This window comes from Megalobrama amblycephala, linkage group LG5 (genome assembly GCF_018812025.1).
Source record: "Megalobrama amblycephala isolate DHTTF-2021 linkage group LG5, ASM1881202v1, whole genome shotgun sequence".
Lineage (NCBI taxonomy): Eukaryota > Metazoa > Chordata > Actinopteri > Cypriniformes > Xenocyprididae > Megalobrama > Megalobrama amblycephala.
Window position 1 is genome coordinate 31,353,655 of NC_063048.1, and position 22,083 is coordinate 31,375,737.

At 38.6% G+C, this 22,083-nt stretch overlaps 1 protein-coding gene across 1 annotated transcript; it reads left to right on the forward strand.

The window, feature by feature from the left end:
- Positions 1 to 69: 69 nt before the first annotated feature.
- On the forward strand, positions 70 to 21,008 carry rin3 (Ras and Rab interactor 3). The gene is made up of 10 exons (XM_048191842.1): positions 70 to 505; positions 1,645 to 2,305; positions 5,657 to 5,771; positions 6,509 to 6,581; positions 6,678 to 6,769; positions 7,669 to 9,102; positions 13,316 to 13,624; positions 17,658 to 17,789; positions 19,573 to 19,736; positions 19,826 to 21,008. Exons 2-10 carry the CDS (start codon positions 1,706 to 1,708, stop codon positions 20,150 to 20,152), a joined length of 3,246 nt encoding a protein of 1,081 aa, XP_048047799.1. The 5' UTR covers positions 70 to 505; positions 1,645 to 1,705; the 3' UTR covers positions 20,153 to 21,008.
- Positions 21,009 to 22,083: the final 1,075 nt, after the last annotated feature.

The window sequence follows — 22,083 nt, forward strand, 5'->3', positions numbered from 1 at the left end:
GGGAGGGCTCCGTTTCTGGGGTAAACACATCTGCGGACATAGTTTACGCTGCGTTCACTATGAAAGCGAGACGCCGATGAGGAGAAGCAGAGTGTGTTAATGTTTGAGGTTTATTTAGAGACTAACTGTGTGAGAGAGTATAGGGGGGTGGTAAGGGGTTGGCTGACCACCCTGGACAGCCCCTTCCTGACTACATCGCTGACAGGAAGTTTAGAAAGAAAAAGAAAAACGGGGACGTGAATTTTTTCTATTTCTTCTTCTTAGTTTTTCTGAATTTTAATGATTTTTGCCTTCCCTCATTCGCAAAAGGAATACATAATTCGGAAAACTCACCAAAGAGAACGCCACAAAGTGAAAGAGTGAAGTAAGAATGTGAAGGACAGCTTTTGCAGTACATTGGGTCATTCTTTGAGGGATTATTTGTGACGCCAAAGGAAGAATGTTGAGTGTGAAGACTGAATGATGAAAACAGCTGTTGGGACTCAGAACACGGAGCATCCTGAGAGTAAGTATAGCTAGATACGCAAACATTCATTCAGTATATACATACAGCACAGTAGCTGTCTTAGCGTTTTTGACTATTTGCTCTCACTGAGCAGAAAAGTTATTTGTTAAGTCCTGAAGTTATGCTCACTTTTTTGGAACACGCAAGGATGAATGAAAACCGCAGGAACGCTCAAACAACTGGAAGTCTTGACTTTTATACTTATTTAAAAGATAAATCAATATTAGTGAATTTCCAAACACTTCATATATTATGAATATCATGAGTCCAAATGTAAATCTTAAGAATCGTTCACTGAAAACCCCATTTTAATACAGTAGGTCACTAATCCGAATATGTGGGAGGGATGTGGATATGTCGCCCACATCCAGATCTGTAATAGTTTTACATATTTTACATGTTATAAAAGGTTACTAATATAAGTCATGTTAGCTTACCAACAACTTATGTGCATTTTTAAGATATTATTTTATAAGAAATTCTGTAACAAGCCAAGTTTCTTTGTCTCGTGACATTGGGTTCTTGTTTTATTTAATAGATCTTTTTATTGTGTTTTGCTATAATTAAGCATTAATGAAAAGACCAAAGAAATCAACTACTTCCAGACAAATACAGCAATGTTTAGTGACTTCATTCATGAGTTCTCATGTTCAGTTTGTAAGCGATAAATATTGATAGGCTTGGCTTGCTGTCTGCAATGGAAAAGCATGAGGTACATGCAAGCCAGAAGTTTCCCCCGAAGCATATGTTATATGATATTAAAGTACAGCAATACCAAAGGAGAGATTTTTGTAGGAACTGGAGGAGGGAAACATCCTGGTAGCCAAGAAACAGGAAGAATGGGAGACGGCAGCAGTTTAGCTGAGAGAACAGGGAACAAAACGGCTGCTATGATGCACAAGGCTTATTTCATCCTCGCCTGAAAATGCTGACACATTCCCCTGTTGCACAACTTGGCCATATTGGCACATTAATAATGATCATATGACATTCTGAACTGACCTCATGTTTTCAAGAGACAAAAAAAAAGACTTCTGTTTTCCTCTCTACTGTATTTTGCAGTGGTTATCTAGTTGTTCTAGAGTTTGTTGCAGTTTTGTTATACTGAGATTTTTGTATGCTCTCTCATGTCTCCGCAGAGTGATCTAAAAACATTCATCGGATTCTTCTCAAAGTTCTGTGTGTCCTGCAGTATGCAATATGCTTTCTCCTGGGCCTTCCACAGCACCTCCAAGCCTCTCCAAACCCACTTCCCCAACCATATCTTCACCTATTCAGGCATCTTTCCATTCACAAACCTCTCCTCTTCCTCCTAGTCCTCCTTCTTCTTCCTTGACTTCTACTTCAGCCTTCCCTTTGGTTGATATAACTGACAACCCGTCCACTGACACCGCCTCCCTTCCGCTCCCTACTTCACCCCCAATTTCATGTGTACAACCTTCCTCACCTCAGCTTAGCTCCAAACCATCCCTACCTCCCCACAAACCCATGTCTCCCCAGGCCTTAAAGCCACCTCTCCCAGCACAACTTCCCTCTGCTCTTCCTAAGAGCTTCTCGTCAGCCCAGCCTAGACCACCTCCACCTCCTGCCACAAGGCCCTCATCTCCACCTCAACCCAGACCACCTCCACCAGTAGCCTCAAAACCTCCAGTCCCCACATCTCCTGTGAGCAAGTCCAATAAACCTTTTCCTCCTGGTATCAGCATCCTGGAGAAACTGATTAAGACCTGTCCAGTGTGGCTTCAACTGGGAATGAAGCAGGACAGAGCCATGCATATACTGAGCAAGGAGTTTCCAGGGGTAAGTGCAAAACACAGGAGACAATTCACATAGAATGCATTGTTGTGTTCTACTGCGTTCTAATTCTTTCAGCATCTTGCAAGAAAACACCTTGTTTTTAAAACGTCGCATCAAATGTAAACTTTAAACAAATCGCATACCAGTCTCAAAAATGGAGAAATCAGAAAAAGAAAAAAATCAAGGTAGGGGCAAGCGCAGTGACCATTTGTTTACAGTCAACTGCATAGACTATTATTTGTGGGAAACGTCAAAGAAGAAGGCCCTCATGCTGCGTTCACGCCATGTCGTCATTACTGTAAATAAAAGGTGCATTCACGCCATGTTGTAATCACCATAATTACGAGACTTTAAGTCGATCACACCTTAAATCTGCAGTGGTCAGGTGGTACAGGTCAAAGCTCTCAGAAAATTGTGAGTTTACATGTTGTAATTACAAGTTCTAAAAGCATGTGAAGGCTTTTTACAGTTCAGAATCGTTATGGTAATTACCATAGATGTAGATGTCACATTCAACTGCTCCAGACACGTCGGCGTGCCCGCCATCTCGGAATGGTCTGCATGTCGTCAATCACAGTAAGAATTAATGATGCCGCAACTTTGCGCAGCTTCTGGTCGTAAAACCGCTGAGATTTAAATTCCCGAATAAACGGGATAACCTTTCACAGGTGAGAATAAGTTGGTTTTTCACCCTATTAACTCAATATTACAGATTTTTACTGTGGTACATTGAAAAGTTACCATAGTAAAAGTAAAAACATTTTTAATGTCGTGTTAGCTGACTGAGTTTTGTGTTGGTTTAGCAAAATCATCTGCTGAAGTCTATTGCAGAAATAGACATTCATATATGCGCGCATCTAACTATGGTTGCAGACACACAGTCAACTTGCTCTCGGATGTTCACTGACCAACTTTGACTGTTCCAATATGGCGGGCGGTTACGTATAGCGGCTCATAGAAACAGCCGCTAAGGCATCTATCAGGGGCGTTTCCTCCGAGGAGGCAAGGGAGCCAGTGCCTCTTCAAAAAAACTAATAATCGATATTACAAAAATAAAACAACGCACATGTTACAAAATTTGACATTAAAAAGTGTAAAAGTCACCGTTTTTCTAAAGAAACACTGTCAAACAGTGACACCGCAGGTGAAGTTACAGTGGGGAGTCCGTGTCTCTTGTGCCTCCCTTCAGCTCAGTTCACCCAAAAATGAAAATTCTGTCATTTATTACTCATCCTCATGCCGTTCCTCACCCGTAAGACCTTCGTTAATCTTCAGAACACAAATTAAGATATTTTAATTGAAATCCGATGACTCCGTGAGGCCTTCATAGGGAGCAATGACATTTCCTCTCTCAAGATCCATTAATGTACTAAAGACATATTTAAATCAGTTCATGCGAGTACAGTGGTTCAATATTAATATTATAAAGTGAGGAGAATATTTTTGGTGCACCAAAAATAACAAAATAACGACTTATATAGTGATGGCCGATTTCAAAACACTGCTTCATGAAGCTTTGGAGCATAAATGAATCAGCGTGTCGAATCAGCTCTTCGGAGCGCCAAAGTCACGTGATTTCAGCCGTTTGGGAGTTTGACACACGATCCGAACAGCAGATTCGATACACTGATTCATTTGTGCTCCGATGCTTCCTGAAGCAGTGTTTTGAAATCGGCCATCGCTAAATAAGTCGTTATTTCGTTTTTTTTGGCGCACCAAAAATATTCTCGTCGCTTTACAATATTAATATTGAACCACTGTACTCACATGAACTGATTTAAATATGTTTTTAGTACCTTTATGGATCTTGAGAGAGGAAATGTCATTGCTGGCTATGCAGGCCTCACTGAGTCATCAGACTCATTCAACTACTAAAATATCTTAATTTGTGTTCTGAAGATTAACGAAGGTCTTATGGGTGTGAAACGGCATGAGGGTAAGTAATAAATGACAGAATTTTCATTTTTGGGTGAACTAACCCTTTAAATGGGAAGACTAATTAAAAAGTAAACAACTGTCACTTACAGTAGATATCACCGCTTTATTTCATGTCAAAATCAAACTCGAAATGGGCTGAAAACATGATGACTGCTGGGGTTTTAGTGAGCAATCAGTGTGGTGAAATTAAAATTACATCTTTGTGTCTGGGAGTGAGTGACCAGTGTGAACAAACTTGATGATTGCTGAAAATAAATTGACTATTAAAAAGAAAAGCTGAATATCAGTTTATAAATAATATATATTGTTTAAATTGTTACTGCCTTTAGTTATTTTGGAATAAATGTAAAAATGTGTAAAAACACTAACTTGATGGGTTTAATAAATAGAACATTACATTGTGTAAAATACAAAACAGAATTGTATTTGGTCTCTCTTTTTATGTAATGTTAACTGAACCTGGAATATTGTGTAACAGGGACATAAATGAAGACTTCATTTTAAAACACCACCGCACACCACTGGCATCTATGTAGGCTATGGTAATTAAAACATGGCGTGAATGCACATTTATGGTGCATTCAAGTCATGTAGAAAATACCATATTTGAACGCCACCACAAAATTGTAAATACCAGTGGGAAGCTCAGGATTTTCTTTAAGCCTGATCTTTACGATTTGGGGGCGTGTCAATGAGAAACAGGGCATAATACCACAACATTTAGCAGTGGCATTGTCAGGCTTTTTTATTTACAACAAAATAAGCTAATTCCCTGCACAAAAATATAATAGCATTGTAATATAACAATATAACATGTAACAATAAAGTTTACAGTTATAAATTAATTAAAAACATCAAAAAGCAAAACACACCTGATGAACATCCTTTGTTCTTCATTTTCTAGAAGCAGATTTTAAAAACCTTGCTGTATTTTTATGTGCAGTAGTAAATTAAGAGAAGGTGCACCGCCATCTTGCTCCGACGAAAGTGACTTGAACGCACCTGAGGTCGTAAACACAAACTTCCCACCTGATAAACACGAACTTCCCAGGCCAGGAGGACTTGAATGCACCATTAGCTATTACAATTATTAATTATTTCATTAATTTGTTTTTCATTTTTAAAAACATAGCATTCAGCCTTGCTGTTCGGCTACATCTTTTAAGCTATTTTTTTTTTTTTTTTTTTTGCCAGAGAGCACCTCTCATAAAAGTGTGCATAAAATACCACAGCATTGTGTACTGCACTGTTTTACTATTCTTCAGCTGTCTTGGGTTTGCAAATGCAAAAATGTGTTGTGTGTGAACATCTCCTTACAAGTTCATATGCATGCTATTAATTACTTACCCCGATACGATTCATTTACACTCTAGTACTGCCGAAATGATTGTGTCATTGGTTTGGTTTGATTTACAGATCTTTTTAGTCAGGAGGGATGCAAATCAAAAAACGATGGTACTGGCAGTACGTCTTCCTGACCAGCTGGGGGAGCCCCATGTCAAGGAACTGCCTATAAAGGAAGAAAAATCCTGTGAGTTCTTTTGCATTGAGAAATGACTGTACTTTCAACTTGATTTAGGAAAGTTTATGCCATAGACAAACCCACACACAAACCCATTTGCATACAGAACTTAACACATCCACACAGACAGGCCCACGCACAAACAAATGTGGATACATACCTGAACACATCTGCATAGTTGTTTGCGTGGGTACAGACAAATAGGTTCTTGAGGCTATCGAAGGTGTTTGAAGGTGGGGGTTGCGGGCCACAGGTTTCCTGTTCCTAGCTCTGCATTGCAGTAGTAGCTACAGGATGTCCTGCAATGGTCTGTTATAGCTTCATTTCCTGATGTGTGTGTGTGTGTGTGTGTGTGTGTGTGTGTGTGTGTGTGTGTGTGTGTGTGTGTGTGTGTGCGCGGATGCATATGTGTGGTCATTTTCACAGTTTTACAAATAAGTCTGGTCTTTCCAGCTGTTACAAAGCTGATAAGTCAATTGTTTCCATCTTTTTATGTCTGAAACAAAAACTCTGTAAGTGTAGGGCGGTCAGGATGTGTTTATTTACACACTGTCGTTCATTATTATCCTATTTCCCACCCTTAAGGAATTACGCAGTGAGCTAGGTTGTATTTTAGTGTTTCTATGTTAGAAGGCAATAACAAACTTCATGAACTAGTGGCACCAATAAATTGAAGTATTATGGCTAACATCGGGGACCGGATGAATGCCTTACATTAACATGTCTGTTTCTTTCATTCGCTGCAGTGCTGTACCTTGAAGGGTCTGTGCTGGTGTTTGAGAACATTTTTAAACTCATAGCTTTCTACTGTGTTAGCCGGTAAGATAAAAAAACAAAACAAAATCACAAACCTCTCTGCATACATATTTAACTTTTTACAAAATATTCAGATTTTCATTTATCTTTTTTACTCAGGGACATCCTCCCTTTTCCTCTGAAGTTACCTCAGGTAATTCAAAAGGTAGAGAAATATGAGGACATGGAGGTGATCTCATCTCTAGGTTCAGGTAAGACATGATATTTTATCTTATCCAAATTTTAGTTTATATAAAGTTGCACTCAGTAAAATTTTACCTGCAGACTTGTGCTAATTTCAGAGTAAATCTATGGTAAATATAGAAGAATGTGTTAAATAGAGCTTATTCAGTAGCAGCCCTGACTCACATGTTGCTCTAGGCGAGAAGGGTGGGCAGAACAGAGAGTGGTCACAATACCATGAAAATGCTGCAGTTGACTGGGTTTCTCATCGTGTGCATGTATGTGTGTCCCATACCGCCTCAGAGAATATTTCAAAATAAATGTGCAAGGGGTGGAGTATGTGTGGGATGCGTTCCAATTATGGAGAAATCTGCAGAAATTCTGCACACAGTTTGTGTGGGCCTGCCAGTGCTATTATTAAAATGCTCTATTAGCAATCAGTCATGATTAATTATTCCAAGGACGAAAAGGGTTCAATAACAGGGGAGGTACAGAAAGTAAGTCATATTTGGGTGGTCGTGTGAACTTGTCACCTCCCACATAAGACGCCCTGCTCAATGTAAAAACAAAACGGCTTTTATTAGTGTTTGAAATGATTATTTGATAGCTCTATTAATATCTTTTTAAATTAGTCCTCCACAAAGGACTACACTTAGGAACTGCTGTACAAGCTAATGGCTAAAACGTATCACCTAAATGCAAGCAATCTATTTGGTAGTGCAGAAAGAAATGCATCAATACCAATTTTTTGCACCTATGTCATTGCACCCTGAAATGATATTCATTTGAATGATGACATAATGGTGACATCTAGTTCATGGGAAATAAGTGTTAATAGCTCTTGATACTGTAGCAATTTAGCATTGTGCAAATTGTCTTGTAAAAGTTAAATAATGCTAACATGAACATATTTCTCATGCTTACACAGAGTTCTGGAACTCAGCTCTGAATAGTCATGAGGAAGTGGAAAACGTTGCTGGTAGCTGTGGTGCTTCAGATGGACAGGGGAAAAGCAGTTCCTGTGAAATCCAGCTTTCCATTGGCAGTGACCGGCTTTGGTATGTCAACCCAATTTTCATTGAGGAATGCAGCAACAGCTCGTCACCCACCTCCTCTACGCCTGTTCTGAGGACCCAGAGTCTCAACGCACCAATACAGGCTCCGCCCAAATACAAAAGGCCGCCACCCCTACGCCCTCGTCCTCCCAGTTCACCTGAGTGCTCTTTAAACTATGCATTGGCCAAGCCTTCAAAAGGGGAGTTTAAGTCTGTTCTCAGTTCTCTTCCCCCTTCAGGCCAGAAAGGGGAAGGAAGTGACTCGAAGCGTGTAGACAGAGAACAAGAGAGACAGGGAACTCCTGCCCCAAGCACTGAGCGTGACAAGCCAGCTGTCTTACAACCAGCTCAGAGCAAAGAAGGAAAGCAGCTTTCTAATACAGCTTCACATCGAGTTCCTCCAATTCCAATCCGACGGAGGTTATCTGAAAAGCAAGCTTCAGAGGAACCAACACAGAAGGAAGTCCACACCAGCACCTCCATAGAAGCAAAGGACGATTTTCCACAAGTCCCTGTAGCATCACTCATTTGCCTAGATGACAGTATAGAAGAAAGGGACAAGCCTATGGAGCCAGATACTCAGCAACTTCAAGAGATGCCAGTGGAAGAGTCTAAGGTAACTAATGGAGCTCCAATGGTGACTCGAGAGGTAGCACCTCAACCAAAACGGCCCAATGCTCCAGTGGCACCTCCCAGGAAGAAAAGACTGTCTCAGAATCTGACGGGACAAGTCTCCCAAAGCTTTGGAAACTCACTTGCGCCAATTCCCCAAGAGCCCACTTCCATTGTTCCTTTAAACTCCAGCAGCCCCAGTCCTGTCCGCCACTCGCTCTGCATCAACGCTGCTCATCACAAAGTCTCAGATGTTTCTTTATACTCACCCGAGGGTGGAGCTCCACCAGACCACGACTCCTACTCAACCAGTAGCACGGAAGAGGAGCCGGATTCCAATATGTCAACAGGTGCTGTGATGAAGAGGTCCCCAACAATTATGCTAGACCGCGCCAAGCAGCGACTCTCAATGGTGTCCATGGCGAACCTCTCCAATGTCCTCACAGGCTTCATGAATGCGGACCGCAAGTTGCAGAAACGCATCGTCGAGCTGTCTCGGGATGGTAACACGTACTTTGGGAACCTTGTTAAGGATTATCGAACTTTCACTTTGGACACTATGCGGAAACACACCTCCAGCACAGAGATGCTCCAAGAGATCAGGCAGATGATAACCCAACTGAAAAGCTACTTGATCCAGAGTGCAGAGTTGCAAAATCTACAGGAAGCAGTTGCGTACTCTGAGGAGAAACTGGGTAATTGATCTCTACATTACATTTACTGTCAGTGCTGCTTCTTTTCAGTATCTAAACAGATCAGATGTTCAGCTTCTGATGTCAGTGTTTCCATCCAAGCAAATTTTATTTTAGAACAGTTCTGAGATTACCAATTTTTCCAAAGGCAAAAATAACATTTTAACAAATTAGTTTTATTCATATCTTGCTGTATCTCATCCAGCATTTTATCATACTAAAATTTGCATCTGCTGTCTACTGGCTTTTTTGTATTGTTGATGTAATTACTTTGCAAGGCTAGAATCATCCAAGCAAAGCACCTTATCCAAGCAGAAGATTGTTGCCACCAATCTTACATTAAGCTTTAACAGACCATCTGTAAAGACTGAGCTTTCCCTATTGTGCTTCTCACACACACACACAAATGAAATAACAAGACCACACTAGACCGTGATAACCTTTTATTATCAATTCACTGCTCAGAGAGAAAGCCCAGGAATCTTTGTGCATTCTTAAAGCAGCATTAAATCATCAAGTTTCTAACTAGTGATTGTGGGTGCATTATGAAGAAAGTTTCATATTTTCCCTTGAGGAAAATGAACACTCTCGCACTGAGTCACACAATATGTTTGCTGCTTTTCCTTCTCTGTAGCACCAGAGTATTAAAAATGTATTAATATCTTATGAAGACTTTCACAGTGATATAGGCATATAATATTTGAAGCCATATCCTCATAGATTACTATGACTAAACATTAGACACACATAAATAATATATAAAAGAATATATATATATATATATATATATATATATATATATATATATATATATATATATATATATATATATATATATATATATCTGTCATGACAACTCTCGGAGTGTTTGGCATGGTAATGGGTAAGACAATGTTGATATGTTTGGTCTTGGTGGAATAGATCTGCTACGCTGCTGCTTTTATTGCTGCTGCTGCTGGAGAGCAAGTACGGGACTTGCTACTGCCAATTAGGGCTGGGCGATATATCGAATGCGATTGTCACGCGCATTTCGTCAGTAAAGCCGGTTCCCTGATTACCGCTAAATCGCCATCACCTGCTTTCAAATGGAGCGGCATTTAATAGACAGAGCCGTAGTTCACTTATAAGCTACGCAATATCGCGTTCATTATCGAAGGCGATTCATCTGCGAAAATGAACGCGATATTGCGTAGCTTATCAGTGAACTACGGCTCTGTCTATTAAATGCCGCTCCATTTGAAAGCAGGTGATGGCGATTTAGCGGTAATCAGGGAACCGGCTTTACTGACGAAATGCGCGTGACAATCGCATTCGATATATCGCCCAGCCCTACTGCCAATACATGCACGACACGCTGCTGTGAGCAAGTAAGACATGCTGCTGCTGTACAATATAGCGTACATGAATTACCCGTAGCAGATCTATACAGGTGGAGGTGGGGAAGGTGGAGGGTTTCTGAAGCGTGCTGCACTGTTAAGGCAAATGCTACTCATGTATTTGAAGACTGAGCACGCAAGATCATTGGCTACTGATACAGCAGGAACCAATCATCTGTGTCCTATAGATAATGATGTGATTACGAGCAGGTTGAGTTAAAGGGCCTATTAGCCTGCCCATTAGAGTTTCATGCCAGAACTTTGTATAAATATGTCTAGTTCTGTTATGAAACTGTAGATAGTGCAGGCTGATAGGCTAATGGTTTTTTAACGCAAACTGATGATATTCTCAGCGTTAACTACTTGGCACAAGCTATTTTTTTAATTAAGAGATAGTATAGTTCATATTTCATGGTTTCTCAAAATAGCACAGCTGAGTACACTTCGATGTTCTTAATATTATCTTAAGTACTAAAGAAGAATTTTTTAGTATATTAAGTACAAAAATAGTGCGCGAAAATGGAGCAATTTAAACACATTATTGAAATGTAGGGATTGCTTCCTGTCCCATATATATCTTGACAACTCTCTGAAAATGTTTACAGTTGTAATGGGTGACAACATTAATGAATTTGGTCCTGGCGGAAAAGATATGCTATGCTGCTGCTGCAGAACAAGTACAGGAACTTTCTACTGCCAATACATTCAATGAAATGCTGTGTGAGCTAGGGGTCGACGGATGTGTTTTTCAGGGCCGATGCCGATACTGATTATTACATATCCAGTAGACCGATAACCGATATTTTGAACCGATATATATGTCTGGTGTAAAAATGGAAATTATTGTCAAAATTAAGAATACCAAGCGCTCTGACAAAAACTTTCTTTAAATCCTTTGAAACATCTTTAATTCTGAGAACTGAATTAAAGAGAGGCTTCACTATGCTGATTAAACAGCTTTTGTGGGGAAATAGCTAATCATTTAATTAATCGACAGCCTGTTTGCTAATTTCAGCATGTTTTACAATAAACAATACTATCGTTGGGAACTTTATGTAGATTTTAGCTTTATAAAAATATATTTTTTAAGAGAAGGCAGACTAGGGAATGTTGCGACTGATGTCACTGCCATTACACGATAGGCCGCACGTGATTAAGTTAACCGTTACGCTTTCTCCAATGGTAAGAGATACAGACCCTCTTATCTCTCTATTATAAACAATGGCTCCTGTTAAGTGCTTTTAGTGTGAGAGTGCAAAACTTTCCGTGCATTCAGCCTTCCATGCTGATTGCCTGGACTCGCAACTCCCAACAAATCAGATGGGTGGTGGGCGGAGCTTGCTCTAGTCCACAGAGTGGTGCATTCGGACAGAGGTGGCTGTTTCAGAGCCAAATAGCGCATTTCAAAATAAAGTATTTTATCGGCGAATCGGTTTTGAAAACCGATACGATAACCATAAAAATGCTCAATATCGGCACCAATAATCGGTCGACCCCTAGTGTGAGCATGTAAGACATACTGCTGCTGTACAAATAACATATATATAATTATCTGTAGCAGAATTATACAGTAAGCACAACAAAACAGTCTGAATGTAGATCCAACATGAACCTATCAACTTGTGCCATGTAGTTAAAGGGTTAAAATAATGTAATTAATTACTCACCCTCATTTCGTTCTACACCCCTAAGACCTTCATTCATCTTCCAAACACAAATTAAGATATTTTTGATTAAATCTGAAGGCTCAGTGAGGCCTGCATAGACAGCAATGGTACTTCCTCTCTAGTTCATGTGAGTACATTGGTTCTACCTTAATATTATAAAGCAATGAGAATATTTTTTGTGCGCCAAATTTCCGATTTCCAGATGTCCGATTTCATAACACTGCTTCTTGAAGCTTCAGAGCTTTATGAATCAAATCAGTGGATCGGAGCACCAAAGTCACGTGATTTCAGCAGGTTGGCGGTTTGATACGCAATCCGAATCACTGATTCGACTCAAAAGATTCATAACGCTCTGAAGCAGTGTTTTGAAATCAGCCATCACTAGATATGGTTAAAAAGTCAGTTTTTTTTTTTTTTTCGGCGCACAAAAAATATTCTTGTCACTTTATAATATTAAGATAGAACCACTGAACTCACATGAACTGATTTAAATATGTTTTTAGTAACTTTATGGATCTTGAGAGAGGAAGTACCTTTGCTGTCAATAGAGGCCTTACTGAGCCACCGGATTTAATCCAAAAAATCTTTAGTGAAGATGATTGGTGTATATATATATCAGCCATCACTATTGTTAAAATCTGTATAATATATATATATATATATATATATATATATATATATATATATATATATATATATATATATATATATATATATATATATATATATATATATATATATAATATACAATAAAGCAAAAAATTATTCAGACACCTTGAACATTTCATTCATTATTATACTTTATTCACTATAGTTTAAAAAGTGGTAAAAAAATGACAAGATCTCAGAGTTAAACTGTCAGGAAAAAAATAATCTTAATTATGTCAGATAACACTTAAGCAAAACATGGTCAGATCAAAGTGTCTGAATAAATTTTGGTTCCAATTTTTTTAGCAATTTTACTGGTAGTTCACTGTAAGAAGAATTTTTGGGTATAGTATGACACAGTTTACTTTATTTTGCTATCCTCACTTACATAAATTAATTATAGTGTCCTGCACCCACTAGTAAAAAAATTTCAAAAATATGTGTGAATAATGTTTGGTTTGACTGTATATATATACTGTATATATATTCAGTTACTTATGCTGTATCTGTTTCCCCCCTCTTCAGAGATCATTATTGAAGCAGCACTATGCAAAAGTGTCCTGAAACCCTTGCGGGAGGCTGTGTATAATGGACTGAAGGATATCCACTCCCGTGCAGGAAATCTGAAGAAATTAAAAGAGAACCAGCAAGTGGTTCAGGGGACCACCACCACAGACCTGGGGGTCATTACAAGTGTTCCTGAAAACGCCGTCATGGAGAAAATTCAAACAAAGCTCAGTAACCTACACCAAGAATATTCACCTCAGAAGAAGATCGACCTCCTCCTCAAGACCTGCAAAATGATCTATGAATCGATGTCTGTGGGCAGTCCAGGTGAGTTTGATTTGGAATGTTGTGAATTAGAGATTTAGTTGATCCTATACTTATATGATGCCTGCCATTCATGTTTATTAACAGATACCATAATGTTAGTATTAAACATTACAATAATAATATATCTGCCTTCTAACATCCTCTATAAACATTCTCTAGTGTTCAGAAACACTTATTAGATCCTTTTTACTTTCATATTTCACATCATATTCTATTCTATTTTTTTTTAATTATATGTATATATTTATTGAATTTGTATATTATATTATTAAACAAATACAAAATTATATCTATGGGGAAACAAGTCTATTTAGCAAAATTTGGAAAGTTATATATCTAGTTCATAGATAATATATATTTTTAGCTTTATATCTAATGTCACCTGTCAGGGCTGCATTTCCCGAATGCATCGTAACCCTTAGCAGATCTTGGAGACTGTTGTTGCTAATAGTTTCTATGATCTACTTAGGCTTAACCTTAATGCTTTTGGGAAACGTAGGCCAGATCATTACTCATCAGTTCTAGAGAATATGGAGGAAAGAGCACAGAGAGGGACGGAAAACACGTAACCGATGTTTCTCTACAGCTCAGACTCCGCCTTTTCCTCCTCGCCCCAAATTTAGTCCAGATTACATCAAAGCTGGCATTAGCTTCTCCAAATAAGGAAGTGCTGCAGCTGCAAAAGAGTGTTTGTGCAGAGGGCTGCACATGCATATTATTTATCATAATATTAATTCTCGAAGCTCTTGTCCGTTTGTATTATTCTGCATGTACATGCAGAACAACTGAAAGTAAGCATGGATAAACCACTGACCTGTTCTTAAAGACCACCCCCTTTTTTTTAGTTCTGTAAACAGAGCCCTGCACTTTCATGAAGTGATAATGTTACAGATTACCAGGCTTTTTGTATTATTTATAGTCCTATGTGTCTACAGTCCTGAATTTCAGCTAGGCTTAGGTCATCTGCAGCTAAAGATGGGCTTCGTTTTGGTAACACTTTATAAGGTTCATTAGTTAACATGAACTAATAATGAAATGCACTTCTACAGCATTTATTAACATTTACTAATACATTAAAATCTTGTTAACATTAGTTAATGCACTATGAACTAACATGAACAAATAATGAACAACTGTATTTTCATTAACTAACACTAACAAAGATTAGTAAATACAGTAACAAATGAATTGTTCATGGTTAGTTCATGTTAGTTAATACATTAACTAATGTTTAACTAATAAACCTTATTGTAAAGTGTTCCCCCACCAAAACTATGGTCTACTACAGTGGTTTTCATTTGGTTGTGCTTTACGATCCATATTTTACACTTGCCAAATAAAAGTGAAAGTAAAAAAGCTGAACAGTATTTAACAACTGAAATTTATCACGAACTCTAACAATATGCTATAATAATACTGGCATCTGCTTCTATCAAGTGACAGCTGAATTTGTGCCAAAATAACAGAGAGAGTTCACATTTTCTGTGAACTTTTTGTTTTACAAATGGATAAGGCTATTTATTTTAGTATCCTAACAACCCAACAATTATGCAGTTGCATTTTATCATTTATATGTTCCTCCTTGCTATCAGAACAGAGTCACGACCCATCCCTGGATTGCGATACACCAGTTGAGAACCACTGATCTACTATATTTCTTTTTTATCCTTTCATACACACCATTCTTGTTTCAGTGCTTTCTTTAATAGGTATTCATGAGCACTGAGATTAGCCCAGATGAGCTTTGCTTGCAGATCCTGAGCTATTATTCAAGTGTTATTCAAAGAATAATGCATCTCAAAGAACAGTCACAAATGAAATCCATTTCCTCTATTACAACTTCCGAACCACAATCTTAAGCAATGGTTTGGCAACACTTTCTAGTCTCATGGGCATCAACAACCCTTTTCTGAAGTCCAAAAACAATATCTTTTCCCTCAAAAACACATTTTCACAGAAAAATTATCAGTGTGATCAACAAAGACATTTTGTGTTTTCATTCAATCTTTTATTTTTATCTACTAATTAAACTTAATTGAAGTCAAATTAATTGAACTATAATTCCAATGGGTTTATTCTTAACTGTGTAACCATATAGTCAACATTTGAAGTGGATCAAAACCTTTCACCAAGGTTGTCCTAAAACTTTCTTCTTAGAACAACTTAGTTCTTTGATGATCACTATAACTATTGACTACTATAAGTTAGAAAAGATAGAAATGTTGGTTCTATTACTCTCATTTTAGTTTTAGATTTTATTATCTTAAATTAACATGACTGTATCATACTGCAGGTGCTATTTTTGGATCCATAATAAAAAGACTGGATTTCCTGTGGGAATGTAATACTGAAGTAATGAAATTTACATCTAATGAGACAATTTACTTGCACAGAGATCACTACGTCGCCTCTAAATTACCAAGATTAAACTGCAACACATTGCAATGCAATTTTGTTTCGAAATTGCATTGCTACTTCATTTAAATGCATAGTTTTGAAATGAAGATCGGAACAGATGAACTCCCAATAAATCATTCTTTGAAAGCTGAATGTACTGCAGTCAAGTTATATTGTGGTTGTGTACTAGCCTTTGTATTATCATAAAAACATTTAATTATTTCAACATGAACAGGTAATGCAAACTGATAATATAGCCGTTCGGCTTTTGGGAATTTCGAATGTTTTAAGAATAGTGGTTTTAATTTCCGAGCAAAATAATGTCTGTGAGACTTATTTTGCTTTACAACATCCATTGCACACACATAAACCTCAAAGTGCATTTTGAAACAATTGAGTGATTGGAAAACACGAGTTGCTGGCAAATTGCTAAATATGGACTTCCTTTTTAAGCTTTAAAGTTTAAACCAACAACCTTAAGGATGTGGAGGAAAAAAAAAAAGAGACACGAAAACACGTCCTGATTTTGTTGAGTTAGACATATTTTGTTGATCCTGGAACAACATTCCTGCCCCAAAATGTAATCTTAACCATATCCCTACCCCTAAACCTAACCCTATCCATAAGTTATCCCTAAAAATCAGAGATGTGTTCTATGGCCTCTAAGCAACTAACCTTGGTTGTAAGACTAAACTTGACATAAACTGTAAACTTCAAATCTGATTGGTTGATTGGAATGTTGTTCCAGGATCAACAAAGATGTTGATCCAGGAACATACTGCACTTGGTGAAATCAGGTTCTCCATCCAAAACATGAAACTCTCTTAATGTAAACCACAGACCTTATTTTACTCAAAAACCACTACTCTAAAACCCATTAAAAATTCCTGAGGGAACCTAGAGTGAATTAGCCTTCCAGTTTGGCCAACAAATTGACAGCTATTTTATTTACAGTCTCCTTCACTGCACCAGTGATAAAGCTAGCGCGAAAACAGACGCACAGCGACAGGTTCAGAATACAGCAGGCTAAATTTGCTACAGACTTCATATTCACAGCTGCAGACAGATGTCGGTTTATTGTTGATTATATTTGATAAGTAATGGACATAACCAGCTCATGGGTATACAGATACAAACCAGCTTTTACATCCAACATATGTTTCTATATTCGTTTGACATTCATTGTCAAATGTCCAAATTTAAGCATTAAAATCCTGCAGTCTTAAAATGATTTGGCCCCATTGCTCATACAGAATAATGTCAGTCATGTGACGCTTGTAGTGTACAGCACAGCTCTCTCAGCACATTCTGAATTGTAGTGTTTTGGCGGCACTCCAGACGCAGTCTAGGGTGCATTTCTTTCCTGCATATATTTCTTGTTCTATATACAAATAAAACACAGGGAGCACAAATGACTAACAGGAATCTGTGTAATGTTGCAATGAATGCGTTCAGGAATGAGAAAGTGTTCCCTGTTAGTGGCCACACATCGATCTGCCCCTAAACAATGTGGCAGCATTATCCACAATGCAGATTTTATTCTCAAAGCAATGGAAAATGATAATGAATTCCACTCAACGTTTTTATATTTTATTGATGAATGTATTTTGATTATTTCCTGATCGTTATGTAACAGGAAAGGTTCACGGGGCTGATGACTTCCTGCCTGTGCTGATGTACGTCTTGGCTCGCTGTAACATCAGCGCTCTGCTGCTGGATGTAGAGTATATGATGGAGCTAATGGATCCGGCATTGCAGCTCGGAGAGGGTGAGGACACACTCGCACACGCACACACACAAGCCACCGTCAACGTACAAAAACCCATGGATGTGATCATGTGTATAATGGAGTGATTGCATACTTCAAATTAAAATTACAGCCGTTTGCTTTATATACTTTTCCACCACATCTTAAGTGCATTCTCTGGTAGAAATTACAATGGTGGAAATGATGAAAATGACATTTTGAAGTGACAGGTGTTATTTACTTTGTTTTTTCTTTCTTTGTATATTTTTTCACTCGTTTGTTTAGATTGTCACAGCTTCTACAATGTTGGGAGGAGGAACATATTCTATGGCTTCCTTCCCCGACAGAGCTTTTACCTCCTGTTCCATAACCAGAGCCTGCTCAGGGCCTACTATTGTGGATAGGACCCCATTAAACCTGGGCGGGCTAGACCCGTTCTGAATTTTGTAACCCTTTTCTACGTTGTGATACATTTGGCAGAAGCTTCCACGCTGCCAAAAAATCTACTAAGGGAACCAGTCTGGTCTCTGGTGTAACTTGAGCAGATAATTCGGTGCCCTGAAGCGGCGAACCAGCAGGGAATGACCGCACTGATTGCTCTGGGACCCACCACACAGGGAACAAGCATCCCAGTGCCGCAATGTCCCTGGGCGGACACTAAGATATGGGCTCGCTGGAGACCTCTGTGCCCCGAAGCACTCAAAGTGCCTGCCCAGCCCAGCAGCCCCAGAGACCTGAGAGGGAGATATCCCTGGAATGCCACCGCCTGATTTTTTGCCTCCTGAAACCTCTTGGCAAGGGGCCAGGAGGGGCAAGCGGGGCATCCATGAGAAAACTCTTGTCTTTGTCTTTCATACCAGACAAATTTAGCCATAGATGTCTCTCCATAGCCACCAGGGCTGCCATAGACTGGCCAACTGATTTGGGCATCTCCTTGGTGGCCAGGTGCAGCTCTCTTAATGTGTCTGGGCTCACACCCTCGCCCTCATCAAGGTCTCTTAGCAGGTCAGCCTGGTATGCAGAATGGCCATAGTGTGCAGACATGCCGCGGCCTGACTCGCCATAGAATACGCTTTACCCACCAAAGCTGAAGTTGTTCTGACCGGCTTGGTGGGTAACGTCCTGGCCTTCAGGAACAATGCTGACTCAGGGGAGAGATAGCTAGCTAGAGTCTCTTCCACCTTAGGCATCGCCCCATAGTCATGTTCCTTCAGACCCAGGACGGAGGAATAATCCGAGGTCTGGGAACTGAAGACTTGAAAAGAAACTGGTTTCCTCCGGTTTCAATTGGTACATTTAAAAGTAGAAACTTCGCTTTCTATAGATATATTTTTCATGTCTGAGGCTAGTTATATGGAGTTTCGGTTCTTTCTTTTTTTTGGCGCCCTCAAGTTCTCAGAGCGAGATGGCAGAAATCACACCCTGTTTGCTTGCATTATTTTACAAATGCAAGTTGTTATTGTAAGTGCAATAATAATCAAGTTGTTCTAAACCTGTATGAGTTTCTTTGTTCTGCTGAACACAAAAGAATATATTTTAAAGAATGTGAGTAACCAAACCGTTTCTGGTCCCATTGACTTCCATAGACTTTTTTTTCATAAAACCTTAATAAAATACATTTAAAATGTAGCAAATTTGTTAGTTTAAATAAAAATCAATCCCTGGGAGAGAAGAGTGCCATAGTTGAGGGCCAATAAATAACATATTTACAATTTTTATAATTTGCTTTGGTCACAAACAAAGTAACACTCTGCTAGCATGTCAAAGTTGGTGCAATATAACTATTATATATCTATTCTTCTAGGTTCATATTATCTCACCACCACTTATGGAGCTCTGGAGCACATCAAAAATTTTGATAAACAAGCTGTGACCAGACAGCTAAGTTTGGAGATTCAGGACTCCATCCATCGTTGGGAGCGTCGCCGCACCCTAAACAAAGCCAGAGCGTCACGCTCCTCTGTACAGGTATTATGACAACCAAAATGGCAAAAGAAAACCATTGGTCAGTCAACGCGAGTATTAATTTTTCTAAATGTTGTTCACCTCCCTGTCAGGACTTCATTAACGTGTCCTTTCTGGAGGCCGGCTCCAACACCAAGACCCTGGGAGCGCGTCCCAACACTACCGCTCAGGACTTGTGCAATCAGTGTGCAGAGAAGTTTGAGGTATTGGATCCTGAATCCTATTGCCTAAGTGTGCTGGTGGAAGGCCATTACAAGCATTTATCTCCTGAAGAATTTCCTCTCACAATCAAATCCACCTTGCATCACAGTGAGCCACGCAAGGAGTATTATTTCGTCTACCGCCACGGTCGCTGGCCAGAACCAGAGTCTGTGGACCAGACGCCAACTACACCAGCAACAGAAGAGAGTTTGATATGAACTAATGAGTTGGTGTGCGTGTGTGTGTGTGCGCAAGATGGGTCTTAAGCAGAGGGTTTGAGCTGCTTGAATGGACAACTTTAATATAAGAAAGAATGTAAGTGATGCTCAAGAATGTAATCTGAAATTACAATGCCTAACCACACAGCAAAATGTGCTATTTGCTGAGGGAAATTGCATGAATTCAAAGACTGCCTTACAGGTGAGTGGCATTTGCTTTAAAACGCTTGCTGGAAAGATCCAGGACTGGAATCCGAAAACTGTTTTGAAAAGATCTAATTTTTTTCTCCTAAAGGAGCTTGCATCATAAAAAAACATTCATTTTTTGAGACTCAAGAATATCAGCAAACACACAGCAGATACATCCTTCACCTTAGTTAGCCTTTACTTCAGCAGATCTGATGTTCTCAAGCATTATACAGTCCTTGAAAGTTTCGTGATTTATAAATGAAACTTTTAACTTTCCAACAATGCAAATCCTTTCACATCTCAGGGCTCAGCAGATTGTGACTCATACCCTGTTTTGGTGCTGATTTCTTCATTTATACGTTTCTTAAAGCAATGCATCTTTACAGACCTTGAACTGGTTATGCACCTGCATTGCTTTCAAAATATATACTCAGTAATTTGCCATACAGATATGCTTTCTGTGTTATATTTTCTTCATATTTGGTTCATTGTTGCTGCATTTTATATCTCACAACATATACAGTAGTTTAGATATAAGCTCTGACTTTGCATGAATATGCATATCATGAATATCACCCAATATGTGTTTCAGTGAGCACAACACTTGTCAAACCAAGGTGTTTGTTATATTATAAATGTATACTGGTAATAAATACTTTTTACATCATTTACGCTGTGTTTACACATATGGAAAGAGCAACTTTAGGATTCCCCTTCAGATGAAACACTTTCTCTTCACATATATATATATATATATATATATATATATATATATATATATATATATATATATATATATATATATATATATAAATGTATGTATGTATGTATGTATGAATGAATGTATAATGCAATAATGCAATAAGCTGCATAAGAGGCTGTGCATTGCATGGTTTTAGGTGTTCTTAGGCACAACACAAAGCTAAGGAACACCAGCATTATAAAAGATGTCAATAATTAATAAAAAGTGCCATTGTGCTGGAACAGGTACATGGTGTTGCTTAGCTTTGAATCTGTTGTGTACGAGTGAATTTAAAGGGACTTTATAACTACAGTAACTCATCAAGTTGCTACCATGAAAATGTAAATATGATCCAGAACAATACTGCCTACAGAACCCTCACATTATTTAGTATGAGAGATTTAACAATAGCAACATTCTCGTTTGTGCATGAACAAAAATGGGAGGGGGTGTATGAATACCTGTCATATTTAAGATGGCACCAAAGCTTTAGCTCCAGACTGACACGTGTGGGAAGGATATTTGCGGTTTTATCAAATATTGAAATTCTGAGTGGTAGAGCCTCTCTGGAGGCAGATGAGCTCAGCTATGTTTATCGCATATCAATGATAGAGGAATGCAGCGGGGTAAAAATAAGACATTGATGCTGACTGTAATACACATGAGATGATTGCAGAGGTGTATGATGCAAATGTGTAATGTCATGCTGTTCATCACTTCCAGATGTGACAGTTTAATTAACACATCCCTGAAATCCTCGACTGATTACAGTGTCATTCCGTGAAAACAATGAAACCATTTGTGTCCACAACATCTGATGATGCACTAAACAAAAATTTACACACACACACACACACACACACACAAAAAAATGGGGTAGAAAAAACATTGTCACTGAATTAAACATGAAATTTTGAAGTAGGAAAAATAGTATTTTCTTATAAAAAATGTACCCCAGCAATCTTTGTTGTATTTAGACTACAACTTTTTTTTAAATGTA